Source organism: Acipenser ruthenus, chromosome 16 (genome assembly GCF_902713425.1).
Source record: "Acipenser ruthenus chromosome 16, fAciRut3.2 maternal haplotype, whole genome shotgun sequence".
NCBI classification, from domain to species: Eukaryota; Metazoa; Chordata; class Actinopteri; order Acipenseriformes; family Acipenseridae; genus Acipenser; species Acipenser ruthenus.
This window is the reverse complement of record NC_081204.1, coordinates 30489110-30511545: the sequence shown is the minus strand read 5'-3', so window position 1 is coordinate 30511545 and position 22436 is coordinate 30489110. Positions and strand designations below refer to the sequence as shown.

Below are 22436 nucleotides of genomic sequence, written 5' to 3'. Positions count from 1 at the left end.
ACGCTTTAAATTGTCCATCAACCGCTCCATTTTTTTTTAAAGACATACCAGCTAACATGGTTCTCTCAATGCAATGATTTTGTTTGCGTATTCAGGACATAACATATATTTTGGTAAACTTTGTATAGTGTTTTAAAGATCTTGAAAGTCAATAACAAGCGTTGGGTAGCATTACAGTAGACACATCTTAAGTAAATACTGTATAATCACCCATGTTTAGGTTCTCAGGCTGTAAATGTAATTGAATCGGGGTGTATGGCTTTGGCTGGGGGTGTCGATAGACGTGGATATCTCTCTACAAGTATGTACCACTATTACAACTCCAGATGTTCATAAGCACAAAAACGAGCCCCACAGCCCAGAGGCCAGATTCTGACATGACTTGCTGTCTTGACAGGCATGAGTCGATGCCATTAGGAAGTAGCACACATCACTCTTGTCAGCATCCCCCCAGCTCTGCAGCCCTTGCATAGATTGTGGACACAGATACTTGGAGTATGAGAAGAATCATTTTGACATTTGTTGTCCCGTGTCATTTATTAAACACACCTTTCAGTGCGTCCCGTGTCATTTATTACACACACCTTTCAGAGCGTCCCGTGTCATTTATTAAACTCACCTTTCAGAGCGTCCCGTGTCATTTATTACACACTATGAAGGTACTGCATTCAGAAGGGTCAGGAGCATCTGACAGCAGCATCCATGTAAAGCATTCGCACAAGTCTTTTGGGCAATAAAACGATTATCCCCCCGAATCATATCTAACAAAATGAAACTGATTCATGTCTTTGCATCTGGAAAATCACTTAGAAAAACATGCAGCTGTGTATACATATCATTTGAAGACAATGCTAACATACCATACACTGAACAACAAATAAAAAAAAATACACACACATTTTTTTGAAATTTTATTGAAAACGTACACCAATGCTATCATAGTCCAGTGAAGTACTTAACGCTGATGTATGGGAGAACCTCTTCTGACATACATGGCATCACAAACTAGGACACTAACTGACTAAAAAGGTTTAAACTAGAAAAAAACAAGCTCTGTATGCAGGACAGTCAATAGTTATTTTAAAATTCTTATGCAAGTTTTCACTTTTGTTTTTATGAGTATTACTCCACAAAATATCTTTACTATAAAGTATGTAAATAAACTATGCAAGTCACACCATTCCTGGCAATTTCTCATTCTATATGATTTAATACATTTGTCAAGTTGGCAGAGTATTTTGGAAACAAATATATCAAATTATACAGAAATTAAAACATTAATCGTTTCTGTTTATAATTTAACACAAAAACAAGGGTCAGAACTCAGTACCAAAAGAGGGATACAGTCATTTCTTCTGGAAATGAGCAGTGCAAAAATTCATTATTACAAAATAAGAGTTCAGTAAAACATGTTAGACAGAACACAGTGCTGGGGAAGACATGCAAGAACCATACAGATTAGACAGAAATACTAAAAGCACGCTGTAGAGACGCTGTATGTGGGCCCACATGGTATTTCACTTCTTCAGTATATGAAACAAACACAGCTAACTGACTTGCATATATAAATATTTTTTACAATGCACGTACAAGCACTATAATTGAATCTGTTTCACCCGGCAATTCACATCACAGCCCCTCGATGGCTTGTGATAATACACAATCCATCATCCATTATTCCACAATACTGACGAGACATTTTCTATCACACTTTTTTCAAGCAATTTATTCTACTGGCACCCTGCTGTATTCTGCGTGATGGGTTTGAAAGAGAGATAGTGGTAGCTGCTGTGCATGCTAACCCCATTGACCTGTGTGTGTGGAGAATCCGACAATCCCTTCGTTCATTGTTCTTTCTTGATCTGCACATGCCAGGTGCAATGTTAGTTTTGGGAGGCATCCATCTGTCCACTATGAACAGGTCAGTGACCTCAAGGAATCCCTGGATCACATGTATCTCACTGAAAAGCCCTTATAAATGAAACAATGGCCATTCAGCCAGGCCATGACGGTGAATCTGGACATCCCCCCACCCTGTATTATTCCTGGCGTTTGTCACAAATAAGTAGTTTAGGGAAGACAGTATTAAGTATCCATAGCTGTTTTGATCATCATAAAAGACCACCAAAGGTCTTCAAGGCCCTTTTGCAATGCTACTGAGGCTGGAACTGTGTAAAAAAAACCCAAACATACCATGTAAAGCTCACATAAGGGTTTGCTTAAAAAAAACAGGACACACAGAATCAAAGTTAAACCCGACAAACAGGAAAGGGTGCCTAATTCTTGTGGAAGCTGCAATCCCCCTCTTCAGACAGGTGGCGAAGACAGATTTAAAAGAAGCTAGAGAGAAAGAAACAAAGTGGAAGTTAACAAAAAAAAGGAGGAAGCTACAGCAGCAGCCAGTCAAAGTGATATCTGCTAGTTAAGAGCCACAGGCCATTCCCAGTGCAGCGCAGAGAAGAAACGCAGAGAGGCGTGGCCAACGGAGAGGAACAGATTAATACTGCAATGTCAAATTCAAAAAAATAAGAAAGAAAGTGGATTCTTCTATGTGGCTTAAACCTTCAAGAAGTTTCAAATAATAATAAAAACAAATACACTTCTATTTAGATTATGAGACCTCATATTTTCTACATTGGAGCAATGGTTGAGCAAGCTATGTACTATCCATTAATGTTCTAAAGTTGCCTATTTTCATATTAAAAAGGGAACAACTTAAATGTCAGAATGAAGGAAGCACTTTTTTTTTTTTTTTTTAGTTGTCAGTTTTATTCTTGGCTTGGCTGAACTACTCCTGTTTTAAATCACAATGAATTATCAGTTGCTTGGGCAACCCTTCCTCGTGCATCAGTTTAGTTCTGTTTAAAACGTGCACATTGAAATAGAGAGACTCGTTTTACAAGAATTATCTTTGATCCCAGAACAAAAAAGGGACACGTCACGCGTGCATCTGCTGTACAATTTAGCAATTTCATACAAACTGACTGCTTGTGCTGTTCTTTCAAGCTGACTCAGTCAGGCTTGTTCCACTGTGTATTTCCTATACATACTTCAATGGGGTTTTCTCTCCCACAAATTGTGTGATACGCCACCATTTATACCAATAGCTTAAACTATAACCATCCTATGAAAAACACAAGATAAATAGAAAACAAAACTTCATAAACCTGCTTCTAAAAAAAATATAAATTAAATGTTCAAGCAGAAACATGCTCTACGTTCTAGCAATGGTTAGTTGGAAACACTGTTAGTATTATTATCGCTACGCTGAAGAGTTTACAATAGCTTATCCTTCATGTTCTCACAGGTGTGGTCTTGTAATATCTAACCAGCGAGAGCTCGGTCCACATCCTTATACCAGGAGCTGCTTGGCCTTTGGTCAGAATAACAAATGAGTGAACGCCTGGTTCCTTAGTAATGAATGGGGAGGAGCAACTACTCTGTGCAGAGCCATGGATTACTGCAAAGGAAAGTAAATACACACATGATGCAAGGGACTGCCACAGAACACTACCGCGCCATTACAGGTTTAATAGGCAAGTAGCTGCAGGAGAGGAAATAAGACTCCCATTGCAGAGCAGTTTGATCCATTCCTGGTTTTACTAGGAGTTTAATAGAACACACCTGAGCTTGTTACCTATACACCGAGGCTAATGGAGTAGTAAAACCTGGAATGGGGGACACTGCCATGCAATAGGAGTCTTATTTCCATCCCTGGAGCTGGTTTATGTGGATAATGTGAACACTGAAGGGAATGGTTGGAATAAAAAGACCTGGCCTGGAACAGCCCCATATATATATTATATAAAATGCTAAACCTCTTGAACCTATGTAGGCTACAAACCATGAATCCAATACACCTGAGATCCCACATGGTTCTGAATTAACAAGAATAACCCAGAAGAGCGGGAGAGTTCTTTCTAGAAGGCAAACTGAAACAACACAACAACTTCAGTAATCAATAAGCAGTTTGGTGTGAATGACCCTTTATTTCCTCAGTGAAGACGAGTACTTTGTGAACACAGATTTACAAACCGGTCCCTTTAAATCCTGTCTGTGTGTCAATAAACACTGCGCCGATACAAGGTGCATCTCTATATAGAAGAATTCACATCTTGGATTTCAAGTTCACGTAAACATACTTTTGTATAATGTGCTTAGCAGTGCAGTACAGCCAATACTTGCAATCCCCGAAGCTTTAAATAGCAAAGTACAAGTGCAAATGAAATGTGAGGTATGGCTCTTCATTTACTAGAAAGCATTATGTTCTGCACATGCATGTAACAAGTACTGTGGGTTCAAATAAAGTGAAACACCCAGGCTTAAAGCATGGAATATCTTTACTTGATCTCATGATCAGTCACATATTAGAAGTACTACTACCACTCCTATTATTACTATTAATAATAATAATAATAATAATAATAATAATAATAATAATAATAATAATAATAATAATAATAATTTTGGAGGCCAGCTGTACCCGTGCATTTCCAAACCATGCTGGATGTTTATTTATATTTGAACACACATATAGAGCTATATGAAACGCTTGTTTCCAGCGGTTTATTTTTCCTGTTACTCTTTCAGCACACGCCATCGTGCAAATGTGAGAAGCAGCAAAACAAATTAATCCAGAACACAATGCAATTCACTGAGCAGTCCCACTCCTGGTTATTGCAGGTTTCTTCCACTCAGCACAGCCAGGTTCTCATTCTACATGGAGGGGGAGTGGGGGTAGGGGGGGGGGAGCGGGCAGGGAGCACACACTGCAGCTTAACTAGGAACACATGGACTTGCTGGGGGAGGACTTTCTACAGGAAGCCTGAACTGGAAATGAAAGAGAAGTAGGGTTAATGTTCTCTACGGGTTAGAATGGACACTAACAAATACTACAGTAGCTGAATAAAATGTCAAATATAAAATGTAACACACCTAATGCATGGTGCTTAATAATAAACAATACAATGAAACATGCAAGATAAACCTCCAGATAGCACTGAGATGAATTATAGTAATTACCTGTATACATTTTCATAATACAAGAGCCTCCCTCATATTATTTTACATCATAGTTTCTTTCCTACAGGGTGGGGATACTTAAACGAGGTACGGCTAGCAGGCACTTCTACTAGACATAAACTGAACCTGTACTGATCATTACTACAGCCCTATAGGAGCCAGGTGTTAGTTATAATGTTCCAATATAAAAAGGTTCTCAGTGTGCTCCTTGAACCACACTGAAGAGAATAATGGTTCGACTCTCTGTTGCCGGTAGCTAAACACACAGGTTTAATTAAGAGCTGCTTTCAGATTCAAGTTGAATGAGAGATTCCTTTATCGCAGTAATAAATAAAAGACTCGACTATGGAAACCTGCTTCATCGTCAAAGCAATGAAACCCCAATAATGATTCACAGGGATGCGGTCACCAGAGCTGGTCAAAGTGGACACTGCACGGGCAGCTGTCCAGATATAGTAATCATTACACGTCAATCGGGTTCATTTAAAATGAACAGATTTACACAATTCTACCAAGACAAAGCCAATGAAAGGTCCAACATAAATTTATAAACAGACAAAGCTCCCCTATATCTCAGCACAGCCTCCCTGCATTTGGAGGCACACGGTCCATCTCTGCACCAAATGGCGTGCAGGCAGCGATGCAGACTGATTCAAATCAACGTGTGGCCTAAAGCCCTTCACTAACTGTGCTCTGTGATGCTCACCCTGCGTGTCTGTCCAGATTATCCTAAACACTGATCCAGCCGTCACATTCTTTCATACCCCTTGTGGTGCTGCTTCTACTCAAATCTCATGGAGGATATTTGACAGTTCAGATGGATAAATAATGCTGACGGCATCCTGTTCTTGTTCTGTGAAACTGTTTCAAATGTGCAGGGTGGGTTTGGTTCTAGATTGTAAAATCAGCAGCTTTTTATCCTTTCAAAAATAGGATTTAATTAAAGACTGGAGTAAATGGTTTTAAGCCAATGTGTTTCTACAGGGCTTGTAGCTATTTGGGAGGTTTTTCATGCGTCCTACCCTGCATAGATTCCAGAGAATCAAAACTTCCTAGAACTGCGCGTTCTAGCTTTGGGGATCTAAATTCTAGAAGTACAAAAAAAACAAATGAAGCCGCTTGAAAGAAGCTCTGCAAACATTAAACAAAGAGAGGTCTTTGTAACAGATGGTGCACATGTGCACGGCTATTGTTGGTTTTGATCTGAATCGACAATTGTTTAGGCTTCATGAATAACAGGGAGATCTCACAACAGCATATTGTTTCAAGTCTCAGGAGTGGGCTGGAACAGCAAGCTACAGTGTAGAATGGCTAATATACTCCGTGCCTGACACTGCAATTTCTATATTACAGCCATTATTTAGTAGTCAAGCCTGCACGCTGTCCTTTACTCCAGCCAGTACTGAAGCACTGCTTTAAACAACTTCATATAAACCAAATGAAAGAATGAACATTTCAACAAACAAAAAAAACTATGACAAAGTACTTTGGTTTTTCACAACTGCACAGTTTTAAACATTAAACTGCAAGAAGGGTAATCTCTTGCTCCAGCAGTAAAAACTATATGTTTGGGCTCTTAATGTAGAGATGTGATCAGTCTAAAGGAGCACTAGATAGTCATGCATTGATTTAAATGAATGACTCTGAAGTTCAGCTTAGTAATCCTTTCGCTCTTGAAGCGTTCTGTCACAGGGATCCCACCCTTGAAAGTTATAGCTGCAGAACGCTGATGTTTCCTGGCTGCTTGATTTGGCCATCAGAGAGCCAAGCTGTGGGTGATCCCATTCAGTTTCCATCCATGAAAATAACCCTATTAATGACCTATTGTGCCTAACTGCTAAAACCTTGTATTTCTATTTCATTCCACAGCTTCAGACTGCTGTTCCTCAAAGAACTAGCCTGGAGAAAAACATCTTTAATTAATTAGTTCATTAATCAGATTTACATTTGGCCTGATGCCCAGTATAAAAAGTTAACCGTTTCCTAGTGTTGCAGAGCGGCTGCCATTAAACCCCCCCTTCTCAATTCATTCCATTGCTATGTATGGTCACGGTTAGTAAATTGGCCTTACCAGGACAATGGGTCTCATGCATCATGCGGCACACAGCAGGGTTAACTGTAAAACAGCACACATGTGACAAGCTGATGAAGGGGCAATGACAGCACTGACCATTATGAATGAAAACACACGCCATGATACACAAATGAAATGTGGACACTGACAAGGGGAGGCGGACCCAGAGTGTGCTTGGAAGAAATCTGCAGTGAAAAACAAAACCGCGATTGCTTGACTGCTGCACGAAGAACGGTTTGAAGGGAAATAATCAAACAGTAAAGAAACGCGGCTACGTGCAAGGACAGACTTTCCTCCTAATCCCACGCCAGCCTTCTTACAGCAGCTTGTATATACAGCCATGGAGTGAAGAGTGAGGAGCAGTATGGGAGGTGTGGAATCTGACCTGTGGCTTCTCTCATTAGACACAGTATGCTCACTGTTCTCTTTTAAAGGGAGCAATCCTAGCAGTGCGACACACACTAGCTCTGTGTCAGAGCAACACGGGAGAACACTGTAAAACACTTTATCAACAGAACCATGGAGGTTCACTGTTCTGATCATCCACTGCTACAGTTGCAATATATTTCAAATCACATCACACAGTACTTGCTTTCCCTTAGCAGACACTTACACCACCCCCTCCCTTAGTTAACTCCAAATGCATCTGTATGTAAACTAATGCATGCTGCTTATGCGAGACACACACTTGTACAGCTGTGCTTGTGTGTGTAACTTACCATACATCAAGTGTCCACATGAAGCCAAAAGGCATGTGAAGTAAAACCAATGTCACTTATCAGTGGGATTGCAGTACTACAGATTAAACCACTACTTAGATTACTTCTGCTGTTAAAATGGTGCAGTGCAGAAACCTCTAAAACATATGCAACAGTTTAAAAAGACCAGAAAGCACATCTGTCTTTCATTTCAATGCCATTTAGACAGTCCTGCTAAAAGCATAGACCACAGTTTGGTACGGATTCCCATTTGAATAAGATTATTCCACTAAATGTTTTTTTAACACACCCGGAATCAATTCCAGTTGTTTTTTTGAATGCCCACAGATCTAACAAGATATTCTGTAGTCAAGTCTAGGCTAGAGTAGTTTCTTCAACTGTTTAAGGTTGACTGATGAAGCAGCCTGGATTTCCAGGATGAGGGCCATACTTACTTTTTCCTCTCCTTGTCCCTCTTGAGGGTCTGGGAGCCTCCGGCCTGCTGGGCCTGTGCCTGCAGCAGCTCCGCGGCCGTCTTCCTCTGCTTGAAGACATTCAGCTCGTCGTCCAGGAGCTTCTTCTTATCCTCCAGCTTCTTCTTTTCATCCTGGTGCAGCTTCTTCAAGCGGTCAAACTTTTCGTGCAGCTAAAAAAGAAAAAAAAAAAAAAAAAAAAAGGGTTAACTGCCTTGGTTTGCTCTGAAGCGAATGGGATTGTCTTCGTACTGTAACTGGCCCCAATGTTAGAACATGCCCGCTGCATAGCTGCAACTTTGATGGCATTTCTTTTTCTTAAGCTATCCTGGTGAAATGCAGGAACTCCTCCTTAACCTCCTTTTCTGCCTCCTTGAGCTCAGATTCCTTCTCCTTGACTCTCTGGACAAACATCTGTCTCATCTCCTCCTCCTTCTTCTGCAATTCTCCCATGAACTCGTTCCTTTTGGCCTCGTACGTCTCCTGCAGACTGTCCAAAAATAAAAATCAACATATCAATTCAAGAAAATCTAGATCGCTTTTTGAAAACACACTTTGAACAATACATATTACACAAGTTTAGAAATATCACTGAACAGACAGACATGCACAGTTAGAGATCTGATTTTCAGACACTTGATCCAGTCATGTGTTGTATGTTTTGAAGTGTTCGGTGTCGTCCTCTAATCAAGTTCAGAGTGTACTTCACGCACCCTCTCTGCTCCGTCAGCAAACATTGCAAGAGAAAGTACACTCTGAACTGGATTAGAGGAAGCCACCGAACACTTCAACACATTACAAGTCAGTTGCTGCTGATAGGTTGCAATCGGGACGTGACTTGCAATAATAATTTTGGCTCAGAACAGATCAGTTCATGTAGTTCTTCTCCTGACATTAGGGGTGTTCTTTGCAGTGGCAGGAAGCAGACACTGATCACCGTGTGAGGTTCCGTGTGGTTCAGAGTCGGCAGTGGGGATCGCACCCTATACTGCCAGCTCCACAGCCAGTACCTGAAGGGCTTGCAGTCGGGGTCCGTGTCTTTGAAGCCCATCTCCTCCAGTTTGCAGCGCCGGTACAGCTCGTAGTGACGGGCGTGGGTCTGCTCACGCAGGTCCTCCATGTTCACTCGGATCAACATCTCTCTCAGCTTCACGAAGTCACAGTGATTCTCATTTTCAACTGGGAACGCAGACATCTAGTTACTCGCACAGTTCTGATCTAGAGTGGGGGCTGGTGCTCTAGATAGCAACATGCTGCCTGATTACCGATACCTCCCTCTGGGTCGCTTGTGATGTTGCATCTCTATTTCTTTAGGGTAACACAGTTATTAACTATATATACACAACGCTTGCTGGATAGCTTCACTAGTCTAAATGGCATGTCTTGTGTTTCTTTTTTAATTAAGCAGCACAGACATCCACACATTGTCCAACAGAGCCGACGAACACAAAGTCATTAGGCCATCCATTTCCTTTCCATTCAATTCATTCTGCACGTGGCAACTCAACCTTGCAAGAACATCAGTGTCTGACCAACAGCTACAACACTGATTCTAATCCTTCTTGAATACGGAGAAGGTAATATTTTTGTTATACCCTATGTGACTAAGACATATGACACTATAGGATGAGCTGTGCTGGTCCACATGCAAGAAGCAGAACAAAGATTTATTCATAGGACAGTTGAATATATATATATATATATATATATATATATATATATATATATATATATATATATATATATATATATATATTATACACAGAGCTGAAACTGAATTATGATGTTCTATTAATAGTCAATGGATTGCAACAGTATTCTCTATATCTATGAAACACTATAAAGTATGTGCTTTTCAGAGATATTGTATATACAGTGATATTAACACGTGGATCCTAATGCTTATCCAGAATAAAGGAGTAGTTCTTCACAGAGCTCTCCTTTCATTCCCTCTGCCAGGATCTGAAAGCTGCTCACCCTGGACTGTCCCCCAGGGGTACTGTCGAGCTTTCACCATCTTGTTCCCAATCTTCACTTCCTCAGTGCTTCCCACCACCGCAAATGGCAAATGGGCCTGAAAACAAACAAAAATAAAAACCGTGCCAGAGATCAGCGATATACCTGAACCAAGCTTTCACTTCTATTTGTAGAGACAGAAATAAAACACTGAACACAAGACTCTTACTAAAACATAGTACTCGTGTGAGACTATGCGGAATAGCGATGCCCCACTACAGTATAACAGAGCAAGCTGTGTGTTTATTTCACATGCTTTTAGGAACAGCAGGTTGATGGTTGTTTTCAGGCTGATTCTAGTTGCTGCCGGCATATCTGTTTCCATGTAATCACTGTCTCTGCATGGACCTCACAGTGCAAGGGTATCACCGTGGGTCCAGACATCACGGCGCGCTCTATTAAAAACTATCTGCAACTGGAAACCGCGTAGCTCAGGAGGCAGACAAAACACAGTTCACGTGTGCCCTGGCAAATCTCTTATCTCATAGGAATTACAAATCTCTGCATGCCAGGCTACAGCCCAGTCAGAATTACTGCTGACTCATGTGCACTGGCATTAAACTGTTGAGAACACAATAATGTGTTTGATTCAAAGTGTCAGTTCTGTGCGGTGGTTATTACATTGCTCTTGTAGAGGAACTATATCTATACTGAGGTATATCTACATACACTGAGATAAATAAACTGCTATATAAACACGATTCACAGCAATACATGCAGGCTACAGTTTTCAGGGATAAAGAACCAACAAAGATGGATTTGGTGATAGAGATGGCTTTGTATTTAATAGTTTTTTTTTACAGGTACCCAATATACATGGTGGCATCCTCACTTAAGAGAAATAACGTGTCAATATGCAGAAAAAATAATAATGGAAGGCATTGAAAAAAATCATACCCGTAGGAAATGCCTAGTTTGGGTTAGATTTTTAAATCTCTGGAATACCATTTCATGTCCACTAGGCAGCAATATGCTACTGTCAGTGAGAACAGTATCGTATACACTCATTATTAAATCTACTTTAAAAACTGAGTCCTTAGACTTGTGTGTGTTTTTCAAATATTTCCTCCTCCCTGCTGGGAACCCTCCAGTGCCAGACTCCAGCTCTCTCTGTGTCCTTTTCCTTGCCTGAGGCAGTGGAGCCGACACGGACAGTTTAAAGAAAATAGGAACTCTTGTGCTTAAAATAGTCGAGTTTGTTAATAAATAGAAGACAGTGGGAAAGGCAGTGCATGCGGGCTCGCTTCCAAGCTGTTAAACATGCTCAAAGTGAAAGCTCCAAAGAGCCTTTGTTCATCTTCACTTCACTCCCGCTGTGAAAGGGGAATATTCCACTTCTTCCAGACAAACCAGGGGGAATGGACACATGTTCTATGGATAGTACCTCCCAACACAGAGACAGAGAGTTAGAGATACCAGCCTCTAATGTAGTCGACTATCGAAACATGCAACCTTAACAAATCACCCCTATCATCTTGTTTAAGTATCTCTCGTGACCACAAAGCACTGATCAATGATCTTGTGCTACTGTGCTTCCTTGTAAGATTTTAATAATATATTAAAGTGCTGTGGCAAGGGGCTTCCTCATTCCTGAATGCCGTGCAATCACTCTGTTATGACAAGGGACGAGTCAAATAGAGATGGTCAGCACAGATTTACAGATTACACAATACAAATGTATTTTTATAGAACGCCTTTCATCCCATGGCATCCCAGAGCGCTGTACAAAGTCAAAAACAAAACAAGAGTGAATTTCTGCAATACACTCCAGCTACAACCAATTACATAAATAAAAAAGTTTGTTTTCAATTTAGACTCAAATGTTTCAACCTGACTAACGTCAACTGGAATAGGCTCCAGCCGATTTAAGACGATTTTTTTGCAACAACTAACTCTTCTGCATTTTCTGATCTCAAAAGAACGAATAGGAATATCCTGAGTTAGTAGTTCTTGGAGAGAGGATGGCCCTAAACCATACAAGTTATTGGGGCATCTTTAAATGTCAATTTGTTAACTTACTAGTAACCAAAGTAAAGGCCTAAGCACTGGAGTAACATGTGGAGAGAGACGAGTGTGGGAAAGCAGTCTGGCATCTGTGTTCTGGACAACCTCAAGCCTTCCAAGTTTAGTGACGGGTTTACCAACAAGCAATTGCAATAACCAAGACGAGAGATTATGAGTGCATGAGTCGTATCCAGTTTACAGAATCGCAAGTGTTCTTAACGGTGAACTGGTCTTTATATCGAGCTGTGTACAAGAAAGGAGCTTTCTTGACATAGCAAAGGCTGTTCTGAATATCGAAACGCTCAGCAAAGGGCCAGCGAGGGCTGCGGAGGGGGAGGGAGGGAGCGCCCTTTTGGGAGCTGTTCATCTTACATTCATGTTGGCGTTGATCTCGGCTACAGTCTCGTCATCTGTGGGAAACTGGTAGATCTGCACGCCGTTGCTGACCAGCTCGCTTGTGATCTTGATCTTGAATTTTGTCAGTTCGCTCTTGGAGATGGCATCTGATTTGGCAATGACTGGTATAATGTTGACCTGTAAGAAACAAAAAGGTGGTGGTGAAAAGACCAGGGACTTAAACTGTGGGAACTGGAGAAGGTGGGGATGTTACAATCATTTAATGCCTTTGGTTTCCCAGACTGAACCAATGTGTTATCTGGAGTCTGTGAAACCAGCCTTATATGCTCCACAGCACCCCCTTCAGGAAGGAATGTGCAGCTGCATTCTACCCCACAACTGGTACCTGTCACCAGCAGCAGATTACATCAAAATGCCCTACCATCCAGCAATCATGTTGCAAGACACACAGATTCACTGCTCAAAAACTGGAGCTGAACTACTGAATTAAGACAACAGGAAGTCGTGACATCTGGGGCCAAGTTTTAAACAGCCACACAGATTTCCATCCCTCTTACTGTAAAGATATATTCTGTTTTTTTACAACACCATACCATTCTTTATCCTCAAAGGGAATTTTTAGAAAGGGAAAAACAATGGTCAAGTCTTTATGCTATTAAATTCCACAAAATAAAAAACAACCAATCACCCCAATCGTCAAAATATAAAAGGGAATTCAATGCTGGCAGAGAACTGCAAGGCCGGTAGAGTGTAAGTCAGTGTCCAGACAACAGCACTCCAACCTTGGATAGGGAGACTGAGATCACTGAGAGGGAGGTAAATAGCTGGAGTTTATAAAAACAAAAAGCACAGGGAAAAAAAAAAACACTTGGATGGAAAGCTCTCTGCTCTACAGACCATTTATCAAAAGTGAACCCCGACTGTCTGCTTCAGCAGGGCTTAACAGCACTTTGAAGGCTGTTTAAATGGTTCGAGACAGAAGTTTTTACTTCTCCAAAACTTGTAAAAATGGGAAGACTGTTACAGTGCTGTGGACTAACTGTAAATCACATCATTAACCTAGTGATGAACAGCTTAATATAGCTTATTACCACATCCCCTAATAAAACATGTACAGCACTTTGTGTAGTCTTCCTCAAACAGGCTCATATTTATCTTAAACAAGCCCACTACAGTCTCTTGTGTTAATTGATGAATTTGGTTTACACGCAGTTAAGTGATGCTGACAGTACTTTAGAAAGACAACCCATGGATTCACAGAAGACAACCATTTTGGCAATGTACTTTACTGTATGGAGGAGTTTGAACTAATTCACTGTGCTCCGCATTTCACCATTTTATGATCTGTAAGTTACTGTAAACCAAGAAGCCACACATTTCTCATGCAGTTATAAACAAGGACGCAGAGGAAATCCATGCTGGTGCAAATAAAAGGGGAATGCAACACAAACCACGACTATGCCAAGCACAAGACCTTTATCAATAATTGCCGTGTATGAACATTTTAAACCATGAATTACCACATACATTTGACAAGTCAGAACACAAGCTCTATTTATGCAATTTGATGCATTCTAAATCAATATTTCTCCACTGAAAGAGTTAAACATGCCCAGGCTAATCTGTCAAATTTAGAACAATGACTAAACACATTGTATTTTTAAACAGCTGTTGCAACACACAAGTTTCCCAGTTACGTCACACACACACACACACACACACACACACACACACACACACACACACACAGCACTGACTAATGCAAGTATTTTTAAAATATAAATATGATGCAACAAGCAGGGTCACAATTATAGAGCAGGGCTGTCCTGATACAGCAGGTAAAACACACTATAGCAATTCATTAAAACAAACATTTAACTATCTGCCCAGTTATTTTCATTCTTGTCGTTATAGTTACAATTAACGACAAGTCTGATTTGACGCAAGATTTTGTTTCCAGGGATAGAAATAAGACTCCCATTGAACTGCAGAGTCACCCATTCCAGGTTTTAATACCATTTTGATTAGTCTGCAACAAGCTCAGGTGTGTCATTAAAAACTCACAGTAAAACCAGGAATGGATCAAGCCTTATTTCCATTCTGGAGTTTTTCAGTCTTACCTTGCTGTCCAGCTTCTTCATGGTGACCAGGTCGAGGGACTTCAGCGAGTGGCCAGTGGGGGCGATGAAGTACAGACAGGCGTGGATCCGGGAGTCATGGTAACTGTGGAGCGTGCGTCTGATCTTCATTTCCTCCTGAAGGTAGGCCTCGAACTGCGTGTCAATGAACTCCACGACTGACTTGTAGCTTCAGAACAAAGAGGGTGAAATGCAGAGGCAGAGTCGGGCTGGTCAACAAAGTTAAACCAAACTGCCAGCAAAGTGTACTTGGGGGCAGCGAAGGACATTCAAAGTATTTCTGCAAACTTGGTCCCAAAAATGGTTTCATTGAACCTACGAAACCCTCAAAATGGTCCCAAAGTGCAATAGACCAGGGGACACAGCACCCTCACTAACAAACAGGGATGGGGTCAACTCCTCCTTCCTACTTCCTTTTTACAATCAATTCCCAATTCCAATTCCCATTCCCTTTAATCAATCCCAACACACCATTCATCAAAACTGGAATTAGCAGTGTTCTGTTAAAATGAGCTTCTTCACAGTGGCAACGAATCACTTCGTCTCTGAAATATAAAATTCAAATTCCTTCGAAGGAATTGGGAATTGTAAAACAGGAAGTGACCCCAACCCTAAAAACAGACCGCTATTGTTTAGTTTTTGTATATACCATGAACACTTCAAAACCTGAGACTGATGGTCCAAATGAAAGAGAAGCTGACTTACCCTAATGCACCATATATTCAGCACAGGCACACATCAGAAATATCAGGGTTTCTCTATGCATCTCATATGTGAATACTAGTAAAGCTGGTCTAGAATGTATACTTTCCTTTAAATGGAGCAGCTCTATTCAAGCACCATTAAACTGTCTTAACCAGGATTGTAAAGAGGTGGAAATGCAACGGGACAAAACAAAGCACTTAATCATTAAGAATTGTGGCATATCTTCAGTTTTTCTATACTTAGCGGTCAACTGATCTGGAAAATTATAATAACTGCACTTTCATCTGTACAAGATGGCTTTAAGGCTGAATTAACACAGCTGTAACTGGTTCCTTTAGCACACACGTTGAACGTTACTCACTTAATCTTTGTTATTGAAAGCTGTGGCAGACATTGCACATTGTATGAATCTCTAGTGTGATTTTACATTAAATGTAAAAAAAGGTTCCAAGTTCAGACAGCAGCATTATATTAATATTAATCTATAACAAACTAAACACTGTTTCAATTGTTATAAATTCGTCTGCAGGCACAGACACAGCAGTTTTAACATGTGAACTGTGGAGGCTTCAAACATATACCTACACACTGTGGCTACTCAAGCTGGTAGTAACACCTGGAACAGGTAACCCTGCTATGCAGCAGGAGCCTGGTTGAAAGCCATGCTGCCTACCTCTCCTCCTTGTTGATCTGGTCTCCGAACCCCACCGTGTTAACCACAGTGAGTTTGAGGCGCACGTTGCTCTCCTGCAGCTCGTAGGTGTTGGATTTGAGCTGGACTCCGGGCTGGCTGTGCTGGGCGGGCTCCCCTTCAAACTTGGTGTTGAACAGAGTGTCCATCAGAGTGGACTTCCCCAGACCAGTTTCACCTAGAAACAGCACAACACGACACACTGAAGAAAGTGCGTTCGGGGTTTTCATGGCTTCAGATTTTATATAGACAACCGGCAAAAAAAAAAAGATCAGTGACAACAGAAACCCCCCCCCAAAAAAATAAATAAATATATAACACCCGCCATAACACCGTCAATAGGGTGCAGTGCCACTATGGAGAGCCTTGATAGCACCTACTTCAGCAGGACGAGTCTACAAGGAGTTCAACATATCGGAAGTGATCAACCGTCGCCTACAATTCCTTCGTGGAAACTGGGGGTAGAAACATTAAGTCTGTTCCAGAATTGTCCAAGCCCTGCAGTTATTACATACTATACTGGCTGTCCTACAGTGAAGTAACCAGCACTGTGGACCAACAAGCTCCACCGAAGCACAGCATTAAAAGATTGGAGGTTCCATCCAGTAATCTGTTCATGACACGGACACACCGTCGGAGAAAAACAGCTTGATTTCTGGAACAGAAGGACTTGTGGTGGACCTGCACTTTCACTGACTCATGGATCAACTGATCCCCCGTGACAAGGTTACAATGCAGTTTATGAAACAGCTACGATCTACTCAAAAGAATTGCTTTGCACAACAATTCGATTTACTGCACCGCTTTGGTTTTGTGAACGCTACACTTCAAAAGAGCCCTGTGATCTGAAAGCTGTGTCACACTGTCCAGTAACAGTACAGTGTGGATCAATCAAGCTGTGAGAGAAAGCTGCTGCAGCTGCATTCACAGATGACTCGCCATTCACTGTGTCTTAATATGGAAGCTGTTATACAGAGTCTGCTTGACTCGATGGATACGTGGAAAACTATGTTTTCTGGTGCACTGGTGCCAGAAGATGCTGTGCACTGCCGACATTTTATTATCAATTCATCAGAAAAGAAAACGTGCAAAATGGGACCTCAGCAGCCTAGCTCGTGAAATGGTCAGTTTCAAGCTACTGTACTCTGGCATCAAAACATTTTCCACTGCACTGTCGTTCGTATGACCTCACTCACTTGTTATGGATAACAACAACAGAAGACTTTTACCAGGATAGAAATCTACTGGCTACTGTATACAGTAAGAAAGCAGCAAGACTTTCAAGAAGCTGCAGAATACATCTGTGTCACGGGTACTGCTGAAACAGTGCTGGGACAGACAGTTTAATATTTTAAACAGCTGTTGGTACTTCCAAGACTGTCAGGGATCATGCATATTTATAGCAGGGCTTGCGTTCTAACTGGCAGACTAGATATGAAAAGCTTGCATTAGATAACTGTCTCCTACAACGTCTGAAGGAACCTACATAACAAAGATCATTCATACAAGACAGTGAAAACCTGCAGCATCCAAGCACTGTACCCCAAGCACCTCATTTTCCTGATATTTAAAATAATGTATGGTGGGGATTCTGGTACTCACCCACACAGAGGATGTTGAAGCAGAAGCCGTGGTTAACGGACTTGTTAACCAGCTGGTCCGGCATGCTGTCAAAGCCCACATGGCCAGACAGAGGGACAGTACGGAGACCTTCTCCCTGTTAACACACACAACAAGAGAGGCAGGACGTGGGTCAGGGTGCGAACACAAATTGCATGGATTGCATGGAAATTAATTAAGCAAAACACAAAAAAAGGACTAAAAATGAAACAAAAATACATGATTGGTTTACTGTTTGCCACCATTTAAAACCTACTCAAATAGCTGAATGGATTGTAGGAATTTGTTTTAATGTCAAACAACAGGTACTGGATTTCATCGTGAGATGCTTGGGACTCCCAAGGAAGATGCACTGTATTTCTAAATGAGACAATTACATTTAATCAAGAGGATTGTGCAGTGGTGTAATGTACATTCATTAAGTAAACTGAAAGTACTTAGCAGCAGCCCAACCCAGGTCCTGGACTAATGCACGTATCTCTCAGAGTATATTCACTTCTTACACAGTATCAGCGAGAATTACCTGTTTAACAACTTGAATTCCTTGCAGCACATTCTGTGGTATTTAAGTTGCTAAACAATGCACGGGGGGGTCTGATTATTTTCTGTAACTCCTCTTTCTTCCACGTTGTCATGTCCCAGGTATGATCTTGTTAAAGTCACCGTTCTCATCAGGCGATCCTGAGCAAAGTCATTTCTGAGCTGTACATCACAATGGTATGAAGCCTCATTCTCGTCACAGCACTCTTAACCAAAATGCAATTCAAGAGCTTAAAAGCGTGCATCTGGCAAACCCCAATCTTTCGTGCTTGCATGGTGCTCATGTGACCCGACTTCCTGTTTCCTGTGTATTCTGTGAACTTCATCTACAGGTTCCCAGTGGCTGTGGTGAGCAGTTAGACCACGCTTACATATATGGAAAGCACTGACGGCTCTTTGTAGTTCATGCTCTGCTGAGCTGAAGACTAGACTTTGAGTCCTCAAGTGCACGGCGCAGCCCTGTGAGCTAGTCTACTACACCGGGGGAAGCAGTCACCATACAGGAGAGGGGAAGTACAGCATCTGAACACCTGATCAAACCGATTCAGACTCCATTTCCACAAGGCCACACAAGCACACTGGGCAGGAGGTTTGAAATTTGCTCCTCTTATTTTTCTACAAATAAACAGTAAATGCTGCCCTTTAACCCTGCTTGTGCTTCACCCCAGGTGTGATTAAGACCTAGCTGTATTACCCAGACCCCACTGTATCAAAACTATGCAGAAGAGTCCCTGCATTAACGCTGCACTAGTTACACACATTTGAGTCCATTTAGAACTCAAGTGGAGGAGCAAAAGCGTTGCAGATTTGTCCTACTATATTTTTATATGCCAACCTCAAATACTGAAAATACTACGGTTTTAGGGGTAGAAAAACTTGAAGACTGGTACTTTGTTTGAACAGACAGCAGGCTGTTCATAGTGGGCACTGCATAACACGTGATTCTGGTATTATTTTTGGACCACGGTTTTTCCTGACACACACTCTCAAGCAAAAAACCCAATCAAATGACACAGCAGCCTCTTCACACAGTCACATTAAATCACTCGGATCTCTGGATTAGCTCTGGCATCTACTCTGATGACATCACAGCTGGTCAGGAGCCGGCCTCTGTAGTGATGAGCCTGGCCACTGCTGGACTTGAGAACGCAACTTACAAGGAATACCGAAATACAACATTCACATTCCCACCACACCGCATCCAAAACAGGTTTCTCATTCACTACTTCATTCACACATGCTTCTGTCCAGCAGCATAAATGAAAATGATACAGGGCAGCACTTAAAAGAAAGTTTTGACGAGAATATCTTCACAGTTGCATTGATTAAGACTTCTCATTGAAATAAATCTTAAGGTGGAGTGTTTAAAGTCACGGTCAAATTAAAATGACTGCAAGATGGTCCTGTTGAGTTTTTTTTTACATCACATTTTGGTCATGATGCCACATGAGTTAATAAGGGATCAGAGCTTTGATCAGCGATATTTAAGCAGCAAGCACTGCTGCCTCTGGAGTAGCTTTGAAGAAATGACTGACGCAATTTAATTTAATTAATCTAACTTGGAAGAAAGTCAAATTACTGCAGAGCTAGTAAATCAATATGTACATATAGAGAGGCATTTACATATCTACCCAACAGCCTGCTGATTTCAGAAGTGTGAATATTAGAGCCTTTTCATTGCAACACTTGATGCATAAGCTTCATCAGACAAATCCTTCCAAGCACAGACAATCCGGCAACTCCACTTTCAAAATGATTCACAGACACTAACATCCTCCCGCAAGACCCCTGATTGTACCAGGGGGCTATGAAAGCAGCACTCACAACCGGACACTGACGACAGCACATTAGAAATATTAAAACTAACAGATAGATGCGTAGCTCTGACCAGCCATTAGCACAACGATTCAAATATAACAGGGGGTGTTAAACTGTACTAAAAATAAGGGGGGAGAGGCAACTTGTTTTTTCACTGAGTCTGGATAGAAAGCTAATACTGTATCAAATTCCTCCAGATTTCTTATGACCTCACACTTTTTAAAACAGAACAGGCTACTTGTGATCGGCATTTTTAAGCCAGCTGTGCAACAGATTAAACAAAGAACAAGGGCTGTGTGGGACTGCCACGCCAGTTAATGGGTTTACAATCAGAGCCGTTGAGATATAGAGCCTACCTGTGAAAGACGTTCATTTTAACAAAGTGGTCACTATCAGTGAAAATCTACTGCCAGCTGTCTTTATGGGGTTTCCTATTACCAGTACAAACTGCTCTGCCGGTACGAATCTCCAGAAAGACTGCTGCCAGTAGTTTAGCAACAGTGCTGAAAGAACAGAAATGCTTCTGTATATGATTTACTTTACGTTTAGAGACAGTAGAATGGGTGGTTACATTAAGAATTTGTTTTGTGGAGCTACTGTGGAATCAGCTGCCGTGGTGCCAGTAAAAATCCTACTGCTAGTAACAACTGCCTTATTTTAAATACGGGTTGAAGATACATAAAGGTGTCGGGTTGAAACTGTATACATTCAGTAGTTCTGCATTTGGAAAAATAATAATAAAAAAAACACTTTGGTTACTTTTTATCGAGGGTCAATTTGTGATTGCAAAACGCAGGGCTGCTTTTGAAAATGTGGTAAAATCCTAGCATCTCATCACGCTATCCGCGGGATAAGCATTAATTCCAACTGGCGTGGCAAAATGCCCGTGCTCTCATAATTAGTTATTTCCTGATGTTAATTTGTGGAGGGTTGTGAATGTTCCACAAACAAACTGGGGACTGTGCAGTACTGTAACCAATTAACAGTTTGATAAATATTATCCTTTGCGCTCTTGCAAACTTACAACAGTATCAATTTTACTTATGGTTATTCACAGTGTTTTCCCGGAGCTAAAAGGCGTCTTTGCAATAATCAAATTAGGGTAGGTTAGCAAGCTATTTTTTTCACATCCTGTAGAAGATTGTTTATCAACACTATGCAACCAAGTGCACTTGTTTTGCCCAATTGATTCATTCAATGTAGGCAACGCCCAGCGTGCACCTCGAGTGACAGGACTCAAACACAATGCAAAATAGCGGAATTGAATATGGTGCATCAGAACTTGCAATATTCTGCTACTCCCGTTTAAAGAACGGCTGAAACGTGATGAGAAACATTAGTGCCAAAAATGTGGTAATTAAAACTACTCTTTAAATGTATATTTTATTTTAAAAATTATAATTCTAGTCAACACATCAGAAGCACGTTTAACTGAGAGGAGCGGTACTGCGCCTTCATTGTGAATTTGTTATTTAATCAAAGACCACATTTGCAGCATTAATACGAGTTTCTTCTTGGAAATGCAGTAATCGTATCAATACAATAATCTACAAAGTGCATGTATTTTTCCATTAGCTGACATTACCGTAAAAAACGAGGTTATTGTTTAGAGGAAATATTTTTTTTAAGTCTCAATGTTGTAATCCTGCGTATTGCAAACATACATTTTTGTATAATCAATTTTAAACCAGCACAAAATGAAAGCGAACTCACCGCTTGCCGAGTTATCTCTGTAGCCGCCATGCTTAGCTACTTGCAAATCGACCCTAAACAGGAAACATCGCCAGCCTCCGCACAGAGGAAAATGATTACAGCGAGGAGCAAACCAAGTGCAACACGCAGCACAGCGTGCTACAGCACGTACGAGACGCAAGAGACAAAGGCAGCTCAACGCGTGCGGTTCAGCTTACAAGATGTTTAATGTGCACGGGTCTTATTAGTACCCTCTGAGGCTAACTTTCCGTTCAAAAGTATTTCTTTAGAATGTGATATGCATGGTTTCCACCCCCTCTTTTGAGATGGTCCGTTCTAACGTCTATTAAAGAAAGGCATGGCCATGAATTTAAATACTTGTTACACGAAGATACCTCACCACTGAAAGCACATATAAGGTTTTGAGAATACATCGTGGTGAAATACAGTGCAGTATTTACAGTTTAATAAGCTGCCTATGAGAAATGATAGGAGAATCTCCTATAATGGGCAGCAGGGCAGGCAGTCCTCTAGGTTCTTATAATACGCTTCCCTGTGTGCTAGATGCAGCAGGCAGGGGGTCTATAT

The 22436-nt window shown here is 41.1% G+C and overlaps 1 protein-coding gene across 5 annotated transcripts; it reads right to left on the bottom strand.

The window, feature by feature from the left end:
- Positions 1 to 903: 903 nt before the first annotated feature.
- Positions 904 to 22062, bottom strand: LOC117412179 (septin-6). Of its 5 annotated transcripts, none has more exons than XM_058989387.1 (11): positions 21870 to 22062; positions 17781 to 17895; positions 16161 to 16356; positions 14765 to 14951; positions 12660 to 12821; positions 10245 to 10341; positions 9278 to 9446; positions 8625 to 8757; positions 8250 to 8440; positions 7094 to 7138; positions 906 to 2340 (listed from the first exon to the last, which is right to left on the bottom strand). In XM_058989387.1, exons 1-10 carry the CDS (start codon positions 21897 to 21899, stop codon positions 7135 to 7137), a joined length of 1284 nt encoding a protein of 427 aa, XP_058845370.1. In that variant the 5' UTR covers positions 21900 to 22062; the 3' UTR covers positions 906 to 2340; positions 7094 to 7134. The 5 variants fall into 5 exon arrangements, with proteins under 5 accessions (XP_058845366.1, XP_058845370.1, XP_058845368.1 ...); XM_058989386.1 differs by lacking the exon at positions 906 to 2340 and adding an exon at positions 3970 to 4830; XM_058989383.1 differs by lacking the exon at positions 7094 to 7138 and having other exon boundaries at positions 904 to 3460.
- Positions 22063 to 22436: the final 374 nt, after the last annotated feature.

Coding starts and splice junctions, on each gene's coding strand:
- LOC117412179 (XM_058989383.1), bottom strand. CDS start 21,899: ATGGCGGCTACAGAGATAACTCGGCAAGCG. Junction 8,441..8,624: donor TCAAGGAGGCAGAAAAGGAG/GTTAAGGAGGAG, acceptor TTTCTTTTTTAG/CTGCACGAAAAGTTTGACCG. Junction 3,461..8,249: donor AGGGACAAGGAGAGGAAAAA/GTAAGTATGGCC, acceptor TTTCCTTTGCAG/TAATCCATGGCTCTGCACAG.